At 43.2% G+C, this 19,619-nt stretch overlaps 1 protein-coding gene across 4 annotated transcripts in view; it reads left to right on the top strand.

The window, feature by feature from the left end:
• Nucleotides 1–19,619, top strand: part of ATP11A (ATPase phospholipid transporting 11A) — a 163,128-nt gene that overhangs the window by 84,540 nt on the left and 58,969 nt on the right. For all 4 annotated transcript variants that reach the window (XM_063102237.1, XM_063102239.1, XM_063102238.1 and 1 more), the window contains exons 3-5: nt 10,367–10,456; nt 11,283–11,363; nt 16,451–16,558. In XM_063102237.1, the coding sequence (XP_062958307.1) occupies nt 10,367–10,456; nt 11,283–11,363; nt 16,451–16,558 (279 nt within the window). The remainder of the gene's footprint in view (nt 1–10,366; nt 10,457–11,282; nt 11,364–16,450; nt 16,559–19,619) is intronic.

The following is a 19,619-nucleotide window of genomic DNA, read 5'->3' as shown; positions in this document are numbered from 1 at the left end:
CCCGGGTGCCTTTTGGAACCGATTTCTTGGGGAAGGCTCCTTCGTGCCCGGGAGCCTGGAGAGGAAAGGCACAGGCAGGGCAGTGCACTTGAGGGAGGGGACAGGCTGCGTGGCCTGGGTTTCAGGGGAAGCCCTTGAATGGCTCTCAGCTCAGCTCCAGAGTGAGGGGACGGGCTCCCAAAGCTTGTGCACCAAGGGAGTGACCATCGTTCTGCAGAGCAGCGAGATGAGTGCCTTAATCTCAGTTTCAAGTAGATGGCGGTCTGAGATTTCAAAGGAAAGTTACACACGGTGCAACTCCTGCTGGTCAAGTTCAGGAAGGAAAGGCCCTCAGGAAGCTAAGGGGACCTAGGAGCTCAGCTGGTGGCCGGATGCAGAGAAGAGCTGATGTGGAGAAGCTCGGGTGGAATTCTGTCACACACACTTGAGGATTCGTAATTGTTTTACTTAGGTAACAGCTCAGGATGTGTGAAAGATACTATTTAATGTGTAAATATAAGTTTACAGCCGATTGTGGAGATTATGTGTGTGGTAACGTTTTTGTGTTTTCTTGGGAAGGGCATCTTTAGTTAAGACTTTTCATGTGTCCCAGACTTGGCAAGTTTACTTTCGTAAATCAAAGAGTGTGAAGGGATTTGTCATGTGAGAAGCTACAGTGGAGATGGAAAGGCCAATCTAATTATTTTAAACCTCTAATCTGTTTGACAGAAATGCAGTTACTGGTGATCAGTGACTGGTCAGAGTTCTGTTTCTTTTTGGGGAGACATGTCAGGCCATGTCTGGTAGCAGGAAACATGGGCACTGCTGCCCTGCACGTGCCCGTCCCTACTCCAGGGCGTTCGCAGACCCCGGCCAAGGCCACTGGAGCTGGCTGTGTGGGGAGATCTGAACTCAAGAAAAGGACGGATTGGGGCTGCCACCTTTCTCAGAGTTGTGCCAGAGGGCACAAAATTCCCGTGGCTACTGGCTGTGCCCACAGGAGGCTGCAGATGTAGACACTGGCTTAGCCTATGCTGCCTGCCTTCAAGAAAGCTGGATTACTTTTGATTTTTTTCCCTAAAACATTTATTTTTGATTATACATATTTATGGGGTACAGAGTTCACTATTAGTATTTGTGTACCGTATGTGATGATCAAATCAATATTATTAGCGTGTTCGTCATTACAAATCATAATTACTCTCTGCATCCCTGACCCCATATCTCCCTAACCGCATTACCCTCCCCCTTTCCCACCTCCAATAACTACAAGTCTGTTCTCTCCTTCTGAAAGTTCAACATTTTATCGTAGTCTGTCTTTCTATTCTCCCACTTAGGACGGAGGACAGGCAGTATTTCTCTTTCTGTGCCTGGCTTATTTCTTCTGCCAGTTAGTAGATATGCAGAGTGTTTTAATGACTTATATTTGTATAAGTGACTTCCATGTTTATTATATCATTTAAGCTCTAAAAAAACCCTATGGAAGTCACTATTGCTTACAAGGAGACTTCAAAAAGTTCGTGGAAGATGGAATTAAAAGATAACTGGAATCTTTCCGTGAGATTTTGGAAGACCCTCGTATCACTCCCAATTTATTCATGAGGAAACTGAGTCTTATAACGCAGTAACATGCCCAAGGCCACAGAAGGGAATCAGCTGATCCTTAGCCACAGTTCCTGCCACAGCGCCAATGCTGCCACCTCCCACAGGTCCAGCGCCACCTCTCAGCAACCCCTCATGATGTTCATTCATTTTCTAGCATCCGTACTGCAGACTTTTGCACGACGTTCTATTTTTTGTATCCCCATCTTCCAATCATAAACGAAGGAGAAAACTCCACTCCATGTGAGCTGACTGGTGTTCAGTCTCTCATTTGTGTTTAGGACTGTCACATGCATACCTTTGGCACCAGATCCGTTTTCAGCTAAGCTCCAGGGTGGTTTCTAGAAGCTTCATTTTATGTCCTGGCTGCTGGCAAAGCAGAATGGCGCCTGAGGTTTCCCTGTAGGGTTTGTCCTGCTGCCACGTGACTGGAGGCAGATGAGGGGAGGCTGTGTCCCTCTCTGTCCCCAATCCACACTCCAGGCTCATAACACAAAGCCAGAGCCTGGCTCACACGAAGGGTCAGGAGGCCAAGGTGAACCCAAAAGCTACCGAGATGTTCTCAGCTCAGGGTTGAAAACACAGAGTGTGTATACACTCTGGGTATGAAGTCTTCTGTAAGTGCGTAGAAATGCAAGGAATTCTTAATACTCTCATAACTCAGCGTGCCTCAAAACGACTGTTGTAGTAAAGAGAGATGCCATGGTCTACTCAGTTTTCCCGGCTTCCTTAGAGGAGGAAAGACCACTTTTTTTCCATGCTTGAGGCTTGCTCTCAGGAATTTCCAGGATTAAGTACATCTACTGATGGTATCACAGCGTTAGACAGGTATCACTACCTGCCTGTAGGTCAGAGTGTTCCACTATAGTGTGCCCCGTGTGTCTTGACAGATATTAGATTACTACAATTTAAGAGAGATGAACAGCTCTAATATGTTCAGTAAATGCTCATTTTTTATTTCAGTGCAGTCATGAAAGTTTAAACTATTTCACTGGGTTTTCACTTTTCTTATTATACATCAGCAGGAATTAATAACCCTCTTTTTAACAGCAGTAATAACTAATTGCAGTAATTTATTCTGTGAAACTTGGAGATTAAAAATCATAGGGGTCTTAGCTGCAGTGGGCGACGTCAGTGGCTGATTAGAATAAAGTCATCATTCAAGTGGTTTAAATTCCAGAGCTGTTTTGGTTCCCTGGACAGTAGAATTTGGGACTAAAAGGTTTGCTGGAACAGGAACACTCAAATAGAGCAAGACCGGATACTTACACAGCCTTCTAGGGTTAATAAAATTTGATCTGCACATTTAGAAGGATTGTAGAAGGCGGTGTTTCCCTTTCGTCTCATATATAAAGAGAGTAGTGTGTAAACCTCTACCACATATCACCTCTGGTAAGCAGTTACCAGCACAGGGGCCATCCTGTTTCAGCTGCATCACCCTGCTAGTCCCCAGGGTTATTTTGGAGGAAATCCTAGACACCGTATTAATTTTCATCTGTAAATATCTCAGCAGGTGAAAGATGGAATTTTAAATGGTAGCTTTTTTCTTTAATGTGATTTTGTTACTGAGTAATACACGAGCATTGTAGAAATTTAGGGAAATGTTTTGATTAATTAATGGATAATAAGTATGCCATCCCAGATGCAGGGAAACAAAGTTGCGGGGCCTTAAAGACAATCCACTTTGGGGCTGGTGTTTCTTAGAAAGGACATACATGAAGGCTAACAGGTCGCTCTGTGTTGGTCACAGAAACATGAAGTGATGTAAATGTGATCACATAATAACGTTTTTATTTCTTCAGTATCTCTTTTTAAAAGTTAGTGAAAATCCACTGACTTTTTTACTGTGCTCGTTTAAGAGAAAATATATCCTTCTTAAAAATCTGAAAAGATTGATTGCAGGTGTAACGTTTGTCGAGTTCTAGAATTTCAGTGTTTCTGTCTTTTTCGAGGGCACACTTTGAGCCACAGCCTTGGCCCTCACCACATCCTCTAGGACACATGCCACTAGACACGTGTCACGGGCAGGAAGACTTGAACTCACGGTTAAGTAATTCATGAAAGTATCCATGGTTTTCAAACGGCAGGACCAGGGCTTCATATGGCGTCTGAATCTAAAGCCCGTGCTTTTTGTAGTATACTAAAGAGTAAGTATTTTCAGGATTCCATAGAGTAGTTGTCTTGGGGTGGTTAGGATACTGAGGATTAAGATCATGGTTTTCGTGTTTTTTTTCTGACCAAAAAGCAAAGGTAAGGAAGACCGAGCCACACACTGTCCACCATCTCAATGTGCACGGCCATATTTCTGTCTGGGACACCCGCCTTCTGGTTCTCAATTTGGTGGTGCTCAGATGGAGAGAGCCTGGTGTGATGGGCAGGAGAGCAGCGTCCTAGAGATGCCCACGTCCTAGTCCCCAGACCCTGTAAATGCGTTACCTCCCACGGCGGGGAGGGTCAAGGTTGAAGACGGAATGGAATGACCTTAAAATAAGGAGATCCATGCAGGGCAAAAATAATCACAGAGCCTCTTGTGAGTGGAAGAGGGCAGTAGAAAGAGACCGACACGTGATGCTGAGGGAGAAAGACTGCAGGACACAGCTGGCTTTGAATGGGGAAGGCAGGAAAACAGATTCTCCCTGGAACCCCCAGCGAGGAACCAGCCCTGCCGATACCTTAGTTTTAACCCACTCATACCCATTTCAAACTTAAGTCCAGAACTATAAGACAGTAAATTTGTGGGGGTTTTGTTTGTTTTGGCTGGCTGGAAATTTCAGTGTCAAGTCACTGAAATTGCGGTAATTTGTTATAGCAGCCATAGAAGACTACTACACCTGGCTTAGCTACATTACACAGGGAGTTTGTAACACGTACTGTGTAGAGGCTGAAGCAGTGTGCAGGGAATCCATGAGCCTGAAGATATGTCAGTGGAGCTTCCCACGCTAGAAAGCAAAGAGGAAAAAAGACCGAAAACAGAACTACGGGCGCAGTTACAAAAGGTGAGGTAGGAATACATAGTGGAGAAACCAGAAAGAGAAGAGAAGGAACAGAAGAAAAAATGGCTGGGACGTCTCCAGAATGAATGACAGACACCAAACCACAGACCCAGGAAGCTCAGAGATACATACAAAAGCACTATCAATACAAAAAAAAGTACATTCAAACTGCAGAAAATCAGAGAGAGAAACCTTTGAAGAAGCTAGATGGGAAAAACATCTTCCCTGTAGATGAGGAGATGAGAACTTTACGGAACTTCTCAGAAGCCGTACAAGGAAAAAGCAAGCCGAGTGAAATATTTACAGTATCAAAAGAAAAAAACACCAACCTAAGATCCTGTATCCAGTAAAATTATCCTTCAAATATGAGGGAGAAATAAAGACATTACCAGACAAACAAAAATGGAGGGGATTTATCACCAGTAGACCTGCCATGCAAGACATGTTAAAAGAAGTTCTTCAGAAAGAAGGAAAATGACATGAGAAAAGATGTACATGTTTGTGCTGGGCCACAGAATACCACAGACGGGGTGGTCTATGAAGAAGAGAGAATTATTTCTCACAGTTCTGGGGCTGGAAGCCCAAGATCAAGGTGCTGGCAGGTCCAGTGTCTGCTGAGGGCTGCTCTCTGCTTCCAGGATGGGGCCCTGAGATGCGTCCTCACATGGCGGAGGCAGAGGGACAAAAGCGGAGCAAGTCCCCTCAGTCAGGCACTCTTGTGAGGCACTCATCCATCCGTGTGGGAGGAGCCGTCACAGCCCGATCCCCTCTTCAGGGCCACCTCTTCATAGCATCCCATCAGCAACACCAGGTTATTGAGGGGACACATTCAAACCATAGCAAAAAGGAATACGTGAAGGTAAAACAAAACATTTTTTGTGTTCTTAATTGGTCTAACAGATAGCGACAATGTTTTCAGTAGTAATTTCTTAGGGGTAAGTGCAGTGAATGACAGCCACATGAAGCGGGCGGGAGGGAGGAACTGGGCCATCAGTCGTCCCCTTCTCCATGGATTTGCTTCCCACTGTTTCAGTTGCCATGTCAACCACAGTCCAAAAGCAGAGGACAGCCATCCAAGATATTTCAAGACCTTTGTGACTATATATTCTTACGATCGTTCTGTTATTATTTGTGTTATCTCTTGCCGTGTGTTATCTCTTGCCGTGCCTACTTTATAAGCTAAACTTTGTCATAGGTTTGTACGTATAGGAAAAACAAAGTGTGTATAGAGCTCAACACTGTCTGTGGTCTCAGGCGTCCCCTGGGGCTTGGAATGTGACCCTGTGGGTAAAGGGGACTGCTGCGCTCTCTAAGGGACCTGCGCTACACATGACGTGTAGTGTGGTTTAGAAGTGAACTTAGATGAGTTGTAAATGTATACTGCATCCTCTACAGCAACCACCAGATAACTTTTTTAAAGAACTATAATTGATATTCTGAGAGAGGAGGGAAAATGGAATCATATAAAACGCTCAATTAAAATCAGAGAAGGCAGGAAAAGAGTAGAAGAGAGAACATAAACAAACAATAGGAAGAAAGAAATAGAAAACAGCTACAGATATGGCAAATACTAATCCAGCTACGTCAATAATCACTTTAAATGTGCATTGTCTATATACATCAATTAAAAGACAGAAACTGTCAGAAGAAATTTAAAAAAAAAAAAACACCTAACTGTATGTCGTCTACAAGAAAGATGCTACCTTAAATATAAAAACACAGATAAATTAAAAATAAAGGGATAGAGAAAGATATACCATGGCTAATGCTACTCAAAAGAACATAGAACTTGTTATATTAATTTCAGACAAAGCAAACTTCAGAACAAGGGAAATTATCAGGGATAAAGAGGGGTATTACATAACGATAAAAGGGTCAGTTCTCCAAGGTAACACAACAGTCCTTAATGTGTTTGTAACAACAGAGAGTCAAAATACATGAGGACTGAAAAGAGAAATAGGAAGATACACCGTTGTAGATGGAGACTTTGTCACCCCTGTCCAGCAGGCAGAAAATCAGTGAGGATATAGTTGAACTGAAAGCGCCTTCAGTCTGCTGGATCTGACTGACATTTATAGAGTATTTTATGCAACAACAGCAGGACACACCTTCTTCTCAAGCTCACATGGAACATTCACCTTGATAGACCACATTCTGGGCCATAAAATACACCTTAACAGTTTTCAGAAAATACAAATCATGAAAAGTCTGCTCTCAGAACAAAGTGGACTTAAACTAGAACTACATCAATAACAGAAAGATAACTGGAAAATCCCAAAATATTTAGAGGTTAAATAAAATACTCCTAAATAACACATGGATCAAGAATGATTCTGGAGTTGTATAAAAAATATTTCAAGCTGAACAAAAATGAAAATACAACTTGTCAAATCTTGGGGATGCAGGGAAGGCAGTGCATAGAGTAATTTATAGCAGTGACTGCACACATCAGAAGAGAAGATCTAAAATCAACAGGCTGAGTTTCTGCCTTAGTAACTAGGAAAAACACCGAGAAAATTAATCCAAAGTGAGCAGAAGGAAAGAAATTTTAAATGAGTAGAATCAGTAAAATTGGAACCAGGAAATCAAACAAGAAAAATCAACAAAATAATAATTTGGCTTATTGAGAAGATCAATAAAATTGATAAATGTCTAGCCCAGGCTAACCAAGAAAAAAGAAAAGACATAGCCCTGATATTATAACTGAAAGAGGGGTATGACTATTGATACCATGGATAATAAAAGGATTATTTATAAAAGAATATTATGAACAACTTTATGCCAATAAACTTGATAACTTAGATGAAATTGACCAAGTCCTTGAAAGTCTACCAAAACTCAAACAAGGAGAAAGGCAATCTGAGTAGGCCTGTATCAGTTAAAGAAATTGAACCAATAATTAATAACCTTACAAAACAGAAATCACCAGGCCCAGATGGGTTCACTGGTGAATTCTACCAATATTTAAAGAAAAAAATGGTATCAGTTCTCTACAATTTCTTCCAGAAAATAGAAGCAGAGGGAGCACTTCTTAATTTATTCTGTGAGACCAACATTCCCCTAAAATCAAAACCAGAGAAAATATTACAAGAAAGACAGTATCACAGACCAATATTTATCATGAACATAGGTACAAATAGCAAATCAGCGCCAACAATGTGTAAAAAGAATTACGTACCACGACCAAGTGAGACTTATCCTAAGTATGCAAAGCTGTTTAATATTTGGAAATAATTAATGTAGTCCATTATATCTACAGCTTAAAGAATAAAACAATCCCATGATCATATCAGTAGATGCAGAAAAAATATTTGACAAAAATCCAGTACCCATTCATGATTAAAACTCGGTAGATTAGGAATAAAGGGGATTTTCCTCAACTCTGTAAGAACATCTACAAAACCCTACAGCTAACATACTCCTTGGTGGAAAACTAGATGCTTTCACCCAAAGATGATGAACAAGGCAAGGATGCCTCCCTCACCATACCTTTTCAACATCATGCTGGAAACCCTGGCTAATAAAATAAGCAAAGGAAAGGAAATCAAAGGTACAGATCAGGAGGGACGAAATAAAACTTTGTTCCAAGTGACAGGAGTGTCCATGTAGAAAATCCCACGGAACCAACAACAGCATAAAACTCCTGGAACTCATAAGCACTTGCAGCAGAGTTGCAGCATATGAAAATCAATCACTTTCCTGTATTCAAGGAATGAACAATTGGAATTTGAAATTAAAAACACAACATCATTTGCATTAGCACCCCCCAAAAATAGGTATAAATCTAACAAGGTATGTATAAGATCTACATGAGAAAAACTACAAAACTCTGATGAAAGAAATCAAAGAAGATTTAATAGAGAGATATCCCATGTTCATGGATAGAAAGACTCAGTGTTTTTAAAATGTCAATTCTTTCCAACTTGTTCTATAGATTTAATACAATCCCAATAAAAATCCTAGCAGGTTACTTTGTAGATATCAACAAACTGATTATAAATTTTTATGGAAAGGGAAAAAACCCAGAATAGCCAACATGATATTTAAGAACAAGTGGGAGGACTGACACTACTTAACTTCAAGACCTACTGTAAAACTACAGTAATCGAGACAGTGTGGCATAGCTGGAAAATGGCCCAATAGATCAGTGGGACACAGTGGAGAGCCCAGAAATAGACCCGCCCAGGTGCAGTCACCTGATCTTTGACAGAGGAGCAAAGGCAGTTTAAAGCAGAAAGGAAGTTGTTTCAACAGATAGTTCTGAAAAAACTGAACACACCAGAAAAAAAAAAGAGTCTAGACACTGATCTTATGTCTTTCACAAAAATTAGCTACAAATGGGTCATAGACCTAAATGTGAAATGAAAGTCCTAGAAGATAATGTAGGAGAAAATCTATGACTTTGGGTTTGACAATGAGCTTTTGGATACAACACCAACACCACCTGTGAAAGGAAACTTGATAAGCTAGACTTCATTAAAATTAAAAACTTCTGCTCCACAAAAGACACTGTTAAAGAATTAAAAGATGAGCCACTGACTAAGAGAAAGTGTTTGCAGAACACGTGTCTGACAGAGGACTGGTAGCAAAGCACACAGAAGATAAGAAGGTGTCTGGGGGAGTGGGGTAGGGATAGGTTAGGGAGGTCCTAGAAAGTCCCTTTCTTTCCTAAAACTCCAGGAAGCACCTTAGAGCATCTGTGGCCACATTTATTGGAGCGACCCCGAGGAGAGAACTAAAAGTACGGCCAAAATTGTCATGGGACTTTGTTTTCACCTTCTTAAGGAAATTCATGATAAAAGGTAAAATCACCTTATAGACGTAAACTAGAGTAGAAAATGGAAACTTCTCTAAGCCGATGGAAACTTAAGGCAAAGAAGCTCTAAGCAATAGACAGACATGGATTTCCTGTGAAGGGTATGTAGAAACCAAATTCAGAGCATGTGGGATAGCTCAGGGCCGTGCCAGGCCTTAGTTACTGCTGTGCATGGTAGGAGCTCATGTCTGCGATCCTGGCATCCCGAGCACTTGGCAGGAGGGCCTGGCAGCTGGCCCCAGCGCTGTCTGATGAAGAGCACACAGCTGGCCCGGGGCGGGTGTGCAGGGCACCTCTGCAGCCTGCAGTAGACCATCTTCACTTAAGGGGAGGAACATGTCAAATAAAACTTAAAAAAACAATTTTGAAGCTCAGTGTTTACTGCAGGTAGATGACATCTGGGACATGGTGGGTTTCAATACAAAAGTTGAGTGAAAACTCTCCTTCTGAAGCAAAACCGGAGTTTGGAGAGGACGCAGTGGCTGGAACCGCCCTGCTCCTGTCCTGGCCGTCCCTCTGAAGAGCGGAGGGGGGCTGTTGCGCTGCTCTGGCAGACACAGAACCCTCGACTGTGTGGAGCTCGCCTCCAAAGAGGGCCCAGTCACACTGTCACAGAAAAGAGACGATGAAGACGTCAATGAAGTTAAAATACTAAACTCATGTTTTGATTTTATGATCACAGGTTTGCATTTTATGAAAGACATCTTAAGAATAATACTTTTTGTCTTGAATTCTCTGGAATTAGGTCATTTATATATGCTAGTTTTGGGATACACATTCTGTTTTAGCAGTTTGTTTTTGTGGTCAACAAATTGATAAAATGTCAACAAATACTCTGTATTTTGAATTAGAGTTTTGTATCCAAAACTAAACATTTCATGCTTTGAAATCCAGTGTTACTAATTAGGTAGTAGAGTAACAGTATCAAAAGTAAAATCTGATCAAAGCGACATACTTTTGTTTTTCTTTTATGCAGTACACGTTTTGGAACTTCATACCCAAGAACTTATTTGAACAATTCAGAAGAATAGCCAACTTTTACTTTCTTATCATATTCCTGGTGCAGGTGAGCCGTTGTTGTTTTCTGTCTCATCACATGTGCATCTGAATCAGTGGCATCTTATTCTCGGCTAATTGACGTGTGGCTTGTGAATCAGAAGAGCAGACCGGGTGCGCTTCGTCTGCACTTTATTCGCTGATTTTCTTCAAGGACAAAGCACGTTGGTTCTGTGAGACCTGTACACTGTAGATGCTAAAACACGCCCAAGATCGCTTTGTTTCAGTTGGTGATGGCCACCTTTGTGCCACCATCCTTCCAGCGCTGGGGGGACATCAGGAGCTTTGTCATCTCTAGGATAAGTTCCCCAGCCATGCTAAGCCTTGTCACACTTTTATACTCTTACTCAGTGTGTGCAGTGCTCCAAAGGAAAAAAAAAGGTTGCACTCGGAGAGAGGGAGGGAGGGAGAGTGGGAAGGCAGCAGGGGTGCACGAGGGAGCACTATGTGATGTGTTTTAAGAACAGTAATTAGTTTTTCTAGTTTTTAAATTTTCCCAACTTTAAATTTTCCAAATAATGTGATTAAATTGTGACACCAGAGACAGAGTAGTAAATTAAAACCAAATGTGTGCCCGCTGAGACCTGCGTCTCTGCCCCTTATAGAACAAGCCTTCCATAAGCACATCCCTTAATTAAAGAAAACTGCCCTCAGTTTTATAGTCAGTAGAAGAAGATCTTACCTCTTACCTAACTTACCTCCAGTGGTAGGATCAAGTCGGGATGGTACCAATAAAGTGTTTTAAAATAAGTAGAAGAAAACAGCTGGGTCGTAGTAGATCAGGGTAAATCAATCTGCCTAAGACCACTGATTCTGCAATTCTCTTGTTATTGCAGCTGATTATTGATACGCCCACAAGTCCGGTAACAAGCGGACTTCCACTGTTCTTTGTCATTACTGTCACAGCCATCAAACAGGTAAGCATTTTACAGACAAAAAAGAATAAAGCCATTATCTTTGTTATACAGTATCACCTTTCATTCAAAGCAAGGTAATTGGGTTTGTTTTAACTAGCTCATGGAAAATTTAACCAAGTTCTAGAAATTCATTTTTGTATTTGTCTTACATGGATACTTGAGTTATAATAAGAGAGGTTATATAATCTAGTTGCTGGTTAGATGCCTTTGAGTTTGAGAAGAGAACTGTGGTTTTCATATTCTGAATGAACCCAAGATGATTTCTGCTTGTGACGAGTAGCTTAAACTTTCTGTGTCTTCGACTGTCTTGACCACAGAACATGCTACTTACCAGAGGTCTCGATGTGAGTTTATAACACAGCATGCTAACTTCCTCTGACTCACACGAATGCAGATCATATTCTTTTTTGCCCTGATAAATAAAGCCAGTGGCTGACATGAAGTAGAATGTGTCTTTGTTTTTTCCCACTATCCACTTAGCCAGTTTAGTGGTGCAGCCTCAGGACTATCTGGTTCCATAAAATTTTCATTGCCCCAAAAAGAAACCCCGTACCCATCAGCACTCAGTCCCCATTCCCTCCTCCCCACCCCCTACCAACATCTAGTCCACTTTCTGTCCCTGTGGATTTGCCTGTTCTGAACATTTTATATAAACAGAGTCATGCAATATGTGGTCTTTCGTGACTGGCTTCTTTCACTTAGTATAGTGTTTTCAAGGTTTATCCATGTTGTAGCATGGATCAGTACTTCATTCCATTTTATGAATGAATCATATTTCATTCGTAAAATAATATTTCATTGTGTGGATATGCCACATTTTGTTTATCCATTCATCTGTTGATGTGCATTTGGGATGCTTCTACTTTTTGGCTGTTGTGAATAATACTGCTTAGAACATTTATGTACAAGTTTTGTGTAGACATAGGTTTTCAATGTTCTTAGGAGTAGAATTGCTCTGTTCTTAGGAACTGGCAGTGTTTCCCAAACCTACTGCCCTGTTTACATTCCCACGAGCAGTATGTGAGGGTTCCAGCTTGTCCACACTCTGGCTAATGCTTGCTATTATCCATCTATTGTACTGTAGCCATCCTAGTGTGTGTGATGTGGTATCTCATTGTAGTTTCAACTTGTATTTCCCTAAGGACTCATAATGCTGAGCATCTTTTCATATGCTTATTGGACATTTGTAAATCTTCTTTAGAGAAATGTCTTCAAATCCTTTGCCCATGATAAACTTACGTTATTTGTCTTTTTTATAGATGAGTTGTAAGAATTCTTTAGATGTTCTAGGTACAGGTTCCTTATCTGCTGCAAATTTTTGAACCTGATGATTTTTGTATTTTCATGTATTAAAGGTCACATTTTCATTTGAGACATGGATAATCTGCAAAATGACAGCTTCTAGTTAAATTCTAAATAGTCAAATTCTTGCTGACAAAACTATGCTCTTCTGGTGTTAGTCTTTAAATAAGAAAAAAAAATCTGAAACATACTGTATATGAGACATGGTATAAATGCAGCCACTAGATGAGAGAGGTAATGAAGACAGCGTATTGCAGAGTGATTCACTCCAGATCCTAAAAATGTGGAGTGCGGTTCCCACGTTACCTCAGTGTAGGTGTGCGTTTCTAAGAGTGCCTCCAGTTCTCCTTCTGGGAGTCTTATCAGTCTTCAACATGAGAATGTCTGGATTTGTACTTTTTTAAATACAACACTGTGAGGAGCATTTAAGAGTTACTTAATGATAATTTGAGTTTTATTTCTCACTTGCTAGTAACCTGGAAATGCACATTTGAATAACAATATGACTTCATTTCATACTCATTGGATTGGCTTTTAAATGAGGAAGGCTGATGAGCGACCATGATGGCAATTGGTGAGGCAGCAGGACCAGCGAGGAGGGCAGGTGGTCACGTCTGACAGAGCTGAGGACATGGGTACACAGGGATCACAGTGCATCTAGTACATGTTGCATGTTTGTGTTGCTGGACCGCAGAGACATTTAGCATGCCTGCCAGGAGACGTGTGTGCAACATCTGCAGTGTTTGGCTCTGTGTTAGTGAAAACTCAAACAGCCAGGTGTCACCCAGTGAGGTGGTGGGTAAATCCACTGTGGTCTGGCAGAATACAGTGCAGTGACTGAATGAACTACACAGCATGGAAACAAAATATTGAGTGGAAAAACTTAGGTGGATGAAGGATACATTTACCATATATTACTTATGTGTTTCTAAACACTTAAAGCACTACTGTGTGGTTTATGACACATGCGTATGTAATAGAAGTACATACATATGTAATAAAACCACAGGCAGCAAGGAGGTGTACCTAGTTTTGACCCTTGGGGGTAGGCATGTGGGGCTGAGGCTCTGTACCATGTACTTGCTCATCTCTGAGCAGAGAGTGCAGAACAGCTAGTTCCTTCAATGTCATTTGCTCTCTATTTTTAAATAACTTCACCTCCCCCCCGCCCCCCCAAGTTGGTGCAGAAAGCTACTGAGGGCGTCAGGAGTCACGGAGCAGGGAGCAGGAAGGTACCAGGGGGAACCGCTCTGGGAAGATACAGATGAGCTGGGGAGGTGGGCGGCAGTGCATGAGGTCCCTATAGGTGCCAAGGACAATTGACCAGAGACACGGAGGGTAGACACTAAAACCCATGCTCTGTGCAGCTGGGACACAGTCAGTGCCTGTAACCAGGCCATCCTGGAGCAGGCACCACCTGCCTGTCCTTTGTCCCCTCCTGGCAGCCCCCTGAAGGGTTTGTTGAGGGGGGTTAAGTGAGGTCGTCTGTGTTCCAGAGTTCTGGGACCTGCAAGGCACTAAATAACAGAACTGCTTGCTACACAGCCTCATCTCCATTGGGTCTGCCTCTGTCTGGAGAAGCCCCTTCCTCTTCTGCACATCATCCTCTCACCCAGCCACTTGCTCCAGGAAGACCCCCTGCTGGGCTGGACAGGCCCATGCCTTCAATGTGCAGGGTCGTCTCTTTTCGGCCTGGGCTTTCCCAGACTGTCTCCAGCAGGGACACGTGTGCTGGGGTCCCCACATTCCAGGTGCTGTCATAGACGCTCGTCCCCGTCTCCTCCTCTCTTGACTTCGAAATCTCCCTGCATACCCTGGAGCCACCTGCTGGTTCTCTCTCAGACTCATCCTCCTATGTGTCTCCCTGGGCACTAAACGGCATCTGGTTCATTGTACCAGAGGTTGTACCTCTGACTAGCCCCCCTCTTGCCAGAATGGCACTTCCAACGTGGCCGGCCCCTGTCCGGGTCCCCTCCAGCATCACACCTGGTGTGGCATACAGAGTCCTTGGGTCGCCCTGCTCCCCTGCCAGGGACTTGTGTTCTGCAGGCGTCCACGCTTCCCTTTTTTCTCGCCGGGCTAGCTGGTGGGCAGCCCCCACCGGTCCATGGCACTCCTGCCATCCCTGGGCTTTCCTGCCTGTCACCTCTGCCTTTACCAGCAAACACTGTGTCATCCTGTGGGACTAGCCCTGATGTCTCTCTTCTGATTTCTCCTGTAGCCCTGGGACTGGGGCTTCTCCCTGGTGCTGCAAATCTCTCACCTGCATTGAACCTGCACAATTACCTGCCTGTCTTTCCCACAAACCCAGAGAGCTGCAGCAGTGGGGACAGTTCTTTTGTTTTTGTGTCCCTAATGCTTAGCACATACTGGGCACATAGTTGGTGCTAAATGAAAGTATGTTTAATGAACCCAGGAGTCATCTACCCACTGCTGCCTTCCAGGTAAACAGTTCTTCATTTTTCCCAGAAAGGGAGTAGTTTAGCAATTTGGGAGAAATCTCTGGAGAAGCACTCAGATGCCACAGCGTCCCTTTATAATTATCACATCTGGAGAAGATTCCTCATGTTTAGACATCCATCGCTCCCAGGCTGCTCAACTTTCTGAAAGCTGAAAGTGCATCAGGTTTTGGTCTGCTTGCTTGTTTTCCCATTTGAACAGACTCCAGCTCAGAGGCGTCATCATCGCAGGACAGCTTGTTGGAAGGGGACCCTCCCGTGCATCCTGTGCGACACCGTGGGGCTCTCCCGCTCCACAACCCACCCAGTACAGGTGTAGCAGGGCCCAGGGCAGGTTTTCTGTTGCCATCTGCATGGTTGTGTATGGTCCGTGAAGCCAGATCTGAACCCCAATCCTTAGACGTTCACTTGATGTGGTAGACAGCTCTTCAGGCACCCTGTTTCATTCTTTCATATGCCAGAAAACAGAACAGAGAATAGGTGATTGATCACCCGTAAGTTAAATGCACCTTCTCTTCTGGCCAAACACAGATCGAAAAGCACAATAATCAATGTAGAAAATGTTTATGTGCTGAAGTCTCCTGGTATCGGTTCTTTCAAGTTACTACACCAAACTCTTGGACCTAAAGTGTGTGTTTCCATCTCTGAGAAAGAATCTGAATGACTTTGTGCCTGTTTAAGCAGAGAAATCAGCAGAGTCGTCGGCAATACAAATCAGGCAGGTCAGGCCACCTCTCCAGCTCTTCAGCCAGTGCCCAAGTTTGCACAGAAGCAGTCGATAGCAGTAATTTCCAGTGGTTGTCACCTAAAAAGTGCAGATATGCACAGAGAACAGTAAGGCTGTTGTGGGTGCCACAGAGTAAACTGAGGCCCTTTACTAAGTCTGGGTTGCCGGATCCGATAAAAGAGTTTTTTAATGAAATAGAAGTGTGACCAGTCTGTGCATTTCAAAGTAGAAGGTTTAAGTTCAGCTGGTGGGAATATAACTGGCACTGAGTTCCTTGAGGACCTTTAGGCATTTCCTTTGACCCGGACATTTCCTTTTTAGGCATTTTTCCTAAGAATATGTCATGGATATGCACAAAAATATAGTTATAAGGATGTTTATCAAATAACCCCAGAAATTTAAAGCAACCCCAGTTGTCATGGAGAAATATCGAAGCCATATAAGAAATATCCAGGCCATACCCAAGAAATATCCAAGGGTACAATGTGGAATAGTTTGTATACTGTGATCCTAATTTTGAAAAATTACGCCTTCACGTGCTAGGATTATGTTTACACACAATTGAACGTGGGTTTTTCTCTCTGTCCCTCCTCTCCCAGGGCTATGAGGACTGGCTCCGCCATAAAGCCGACAGCGCCATGAACCAGTGTCCTGTCCACTTCATCCAGCACGGCAAGCTCGTGCGGAAGCAGAGTCGGAAGCTGAGAGTACGTAGCAACTGACACGCCAGCCTGGTTTACAACCACTGACAGTTCTAAACATAACAGTTTTATTTTATTTGTCAAAATGGGTTATCTGAGAAAAAAAGTTTTTTATTGAGTGTAGGTAGGCTCAGCCCCTCCAGTACTTCCCACTTCAGGCAGGCTTCTGCTACCGCCTTTTTAAAAAACTTTCTGTGCTTATTCATTTACTTTATTTGTAATAGACTGTTTTTTTGAGCAGATTTAGGTTCACAGCAAAGGTGAACGGAGAGTGTAGAGAGTCCCACATCCCCGTCGCACCCTCCACACGCCGCCTCCCCACCGCCGGCATCCCACACAGGGTCATCTGAACTTTAGAATCGTAAGATCGTACCAGCCAATCAAGACAGGGAAAGCTGTAAAACACTCTCAGAAAATTTGTTTTAGAATAAGGTAAAATGTCGATATAAACTCCTCTAGGTGGAAAGTTATGAAAGTTAGGGGAGAAACCTCATTGAAAGTTGCATTTTTAATATCTTCTTTAAGTGAGTTATTAGTGTCACTAATATATCATTATATGTTTGAGTATGTGTTTCCGTTATTTAAGTGGATTAGTTGTAAGCCTATGGTAGCCACTTAGAGACACCTGTGTGTGTACAGGTGCCAAGTAAGGTTTTCCAAGTTGTCCCTGAGTGATGGTCACCAACCTACTTTAGTCCATGCACTGACTGTGGACTCAGGGTCCAGCCCCAGCCGTCCTCTCCCTGCCATCCTGGCAGAGCAATCAGGAGGTTCCCGTAAGGCAGTGTGACCTCATGGTCAGCGGCGGAAAAGCCAGCCTGCCCCTCTCCAGCCCAGGCCTCGGCTTCCAGGCTCATGCTTGACACGATGAAGAGGCAGCCTTCGCAGCCCCACCAGCCAGGGCTCAGTGTCCCTGGGGTGAGACAGGATCTCCCAGAAGGCATGGACCACAGGGGCCCTTTAGAAACTGCATCGTCAACACGTGGCTCTTCTGTGTTAACCTTGTTCCAGTTATTACCTGTATTCTCCACGTTACTGAGAGCATACTTACGTGTTTAGACATTTTGGACCTATCTATTTTGCTATCCGGGTGTTTTAGTACTTCTGAATGGGCTTTCCCCTGGTCAGTTCAGGTTGGTGGTATTCTGCTGGAAGTCACGGGGGTCAGAGAGCTGCTGGGCTGGTAGCAAACAGCCCCACGGCCCAGGGAACAGCAGGGGATCCGTGTCATGTTAACAGGCTTTCAGACCCAGGCCTGAAATGCAGTTTCCTTTAACAATTAAATTTCTCTACTTTTAGATAAATATCTCTTTCTTTAAAAACACACCAGAACAGTGTCTACCTGCAGGGAATTGAACTTCTGATGCCCTGGCCTCCTTTGGGAAGTGCCTGCTGTATATCCGGTGTATTGTAACTGACAGAATTCTGAACTGATTGGCCAGAATGGGCAAGAACAGAGACCAAGCTTCGACTGCAACTCTAGGCATCTGCTTCTACCAGCCAGAGTGGCTCAGGCCTTGGAGGACACTAGAGCCTCTTAGAAAAGTAACCCGTTCAACTTTTTAGAATCAGACATTTTATTTTGAAGTAATTGTAGAATCACATGTGGTTGTAAGAAGTAATAGAGACATCCTGTGCCCCCCATACCCGCAATCTGTTGTCCATCTCTACGATTTTGTCATTTCAAGAATAATATTATGTAAACAGAATCATATCATCGGTAACCTTTTGGGATTGGCTTTTGTCACTCAGCCTAATTCCCTTGAGATTCATCTAAGTCATGTCAACAGTTCCTTCCTTTCCGTTGCTGAGTAGAATTCCACGGTGTGGATGTCTGATCACTCACAAGCTGGAGGACACGTAGGGACTTTCCAGTTTTGGTCTATGACTCGTAAAGGTGCCATGAACATTGGTGTACAGGCTTTTGTACAAGCACAGTGTGCATTTCTTTGAAGAGCTCGATTCCTGGGACATTCAGTAAATCCACTTCAGTTTTAAAAGGAGCTCCGTTTTCCAGAGTGTGGGCACCACTCCCACCGGCGGTGTCTGAGTGACCCAGTTTCCCAGCGTTCTCACCAGCATTTCATGTTGCCACTATGCTTTATTTTTATTTTAGCCATTCTGACATCCTAGTATGGTTTAAGTCTGCATTTCTGATGGGTATGCAAGAATCTTTCCATGTACTTATTTGCCGTTTGTGTATCTTCTTCAGTAAAGTTACTCTTCATGTCTTTTACCCATTTTCTAGTTGGATTATTTGAGATTCTTTTTGCTATTGAGTTTTGAGAGCTGACATATTCTAGATATTACAACTTTGTCATGTAATGTGATTTGTGATACTCTAACAGGGTATTTCGCAGAGCAAAAGTTTTTAATTTTGATGAATTCCGATTTCTTGATATTTCCCTTTAAGGATCGTGCCTTTGGTGTTACGACTAGGAACTCTTTGCCTAACCCTGGGTCCCGAGGATTTTTGCCTGTTTCTTTTCTAAAACTTTTATAGTTTCCTGTTTTGCACCTAAGTTCATGATCCATTTGGAGTTCATTTTTGTGCGAGGTTTAGGTCAAAGCTCGTTTTCTTGCCCGTGGGTGTCCGGTTGTCCCAGCACCACATGTCAAAGGTCTCTCTCATCTGCTGAATTGCTTTCCACCTCCATCAGACACCAACGACGCGTGTTGGTGTGGGTCTGTTTCTGGTTCTCTGTTCTGTTCTGTCGATCTCCGTGCCGATCGGCCAGGACCACTGTGATGGTTACTGTAGCTGCCTGCGGAGCCTTCACATCAGGCGGGCTGGTTCCCCCCACTTCAGTCTTCTCCTCAAGACTATTTTAGCTATTCTAGGGCCTTTCCATATAAATTGTAGAATAAGCTCATCTGTGTCTATAAAAATTCTTGCTGGGATTTTGATAGGTGTTTCACCAAAGCCAGAGGTCCATTTGGGGAGAGGAAACCTCTGATTTTAAAGTTCTCAGAAGTTCATTGTGAGCTGGGACCATAGTGTGGGTGACAGAGAACCTCATTTGCAGTGTAGACGGAAGCATGGTGACGCCCTGACCTTGGGAGTGCC

Source organism: Cynocephalus volans, chromosome 7, assembly GCF_027409185.1.
Source record: "Cynocephalus volans isolate mCynVol1 chromosome 7, mCynVol1.pri, whole genome shotgun sequence".
Classification (NCBI taxonomy): Eukaryota; Metazoa; Chordata; class Mammalia; order Dermoptera; family Cynocephalidae; genus Cynocephalus; species Cynocephalus volans.
The sequence above is the reverse complement of the archived record's forward strand: the minus strand, read 5'-3'. Positions and strand labels throughout refer to the sequence as shown.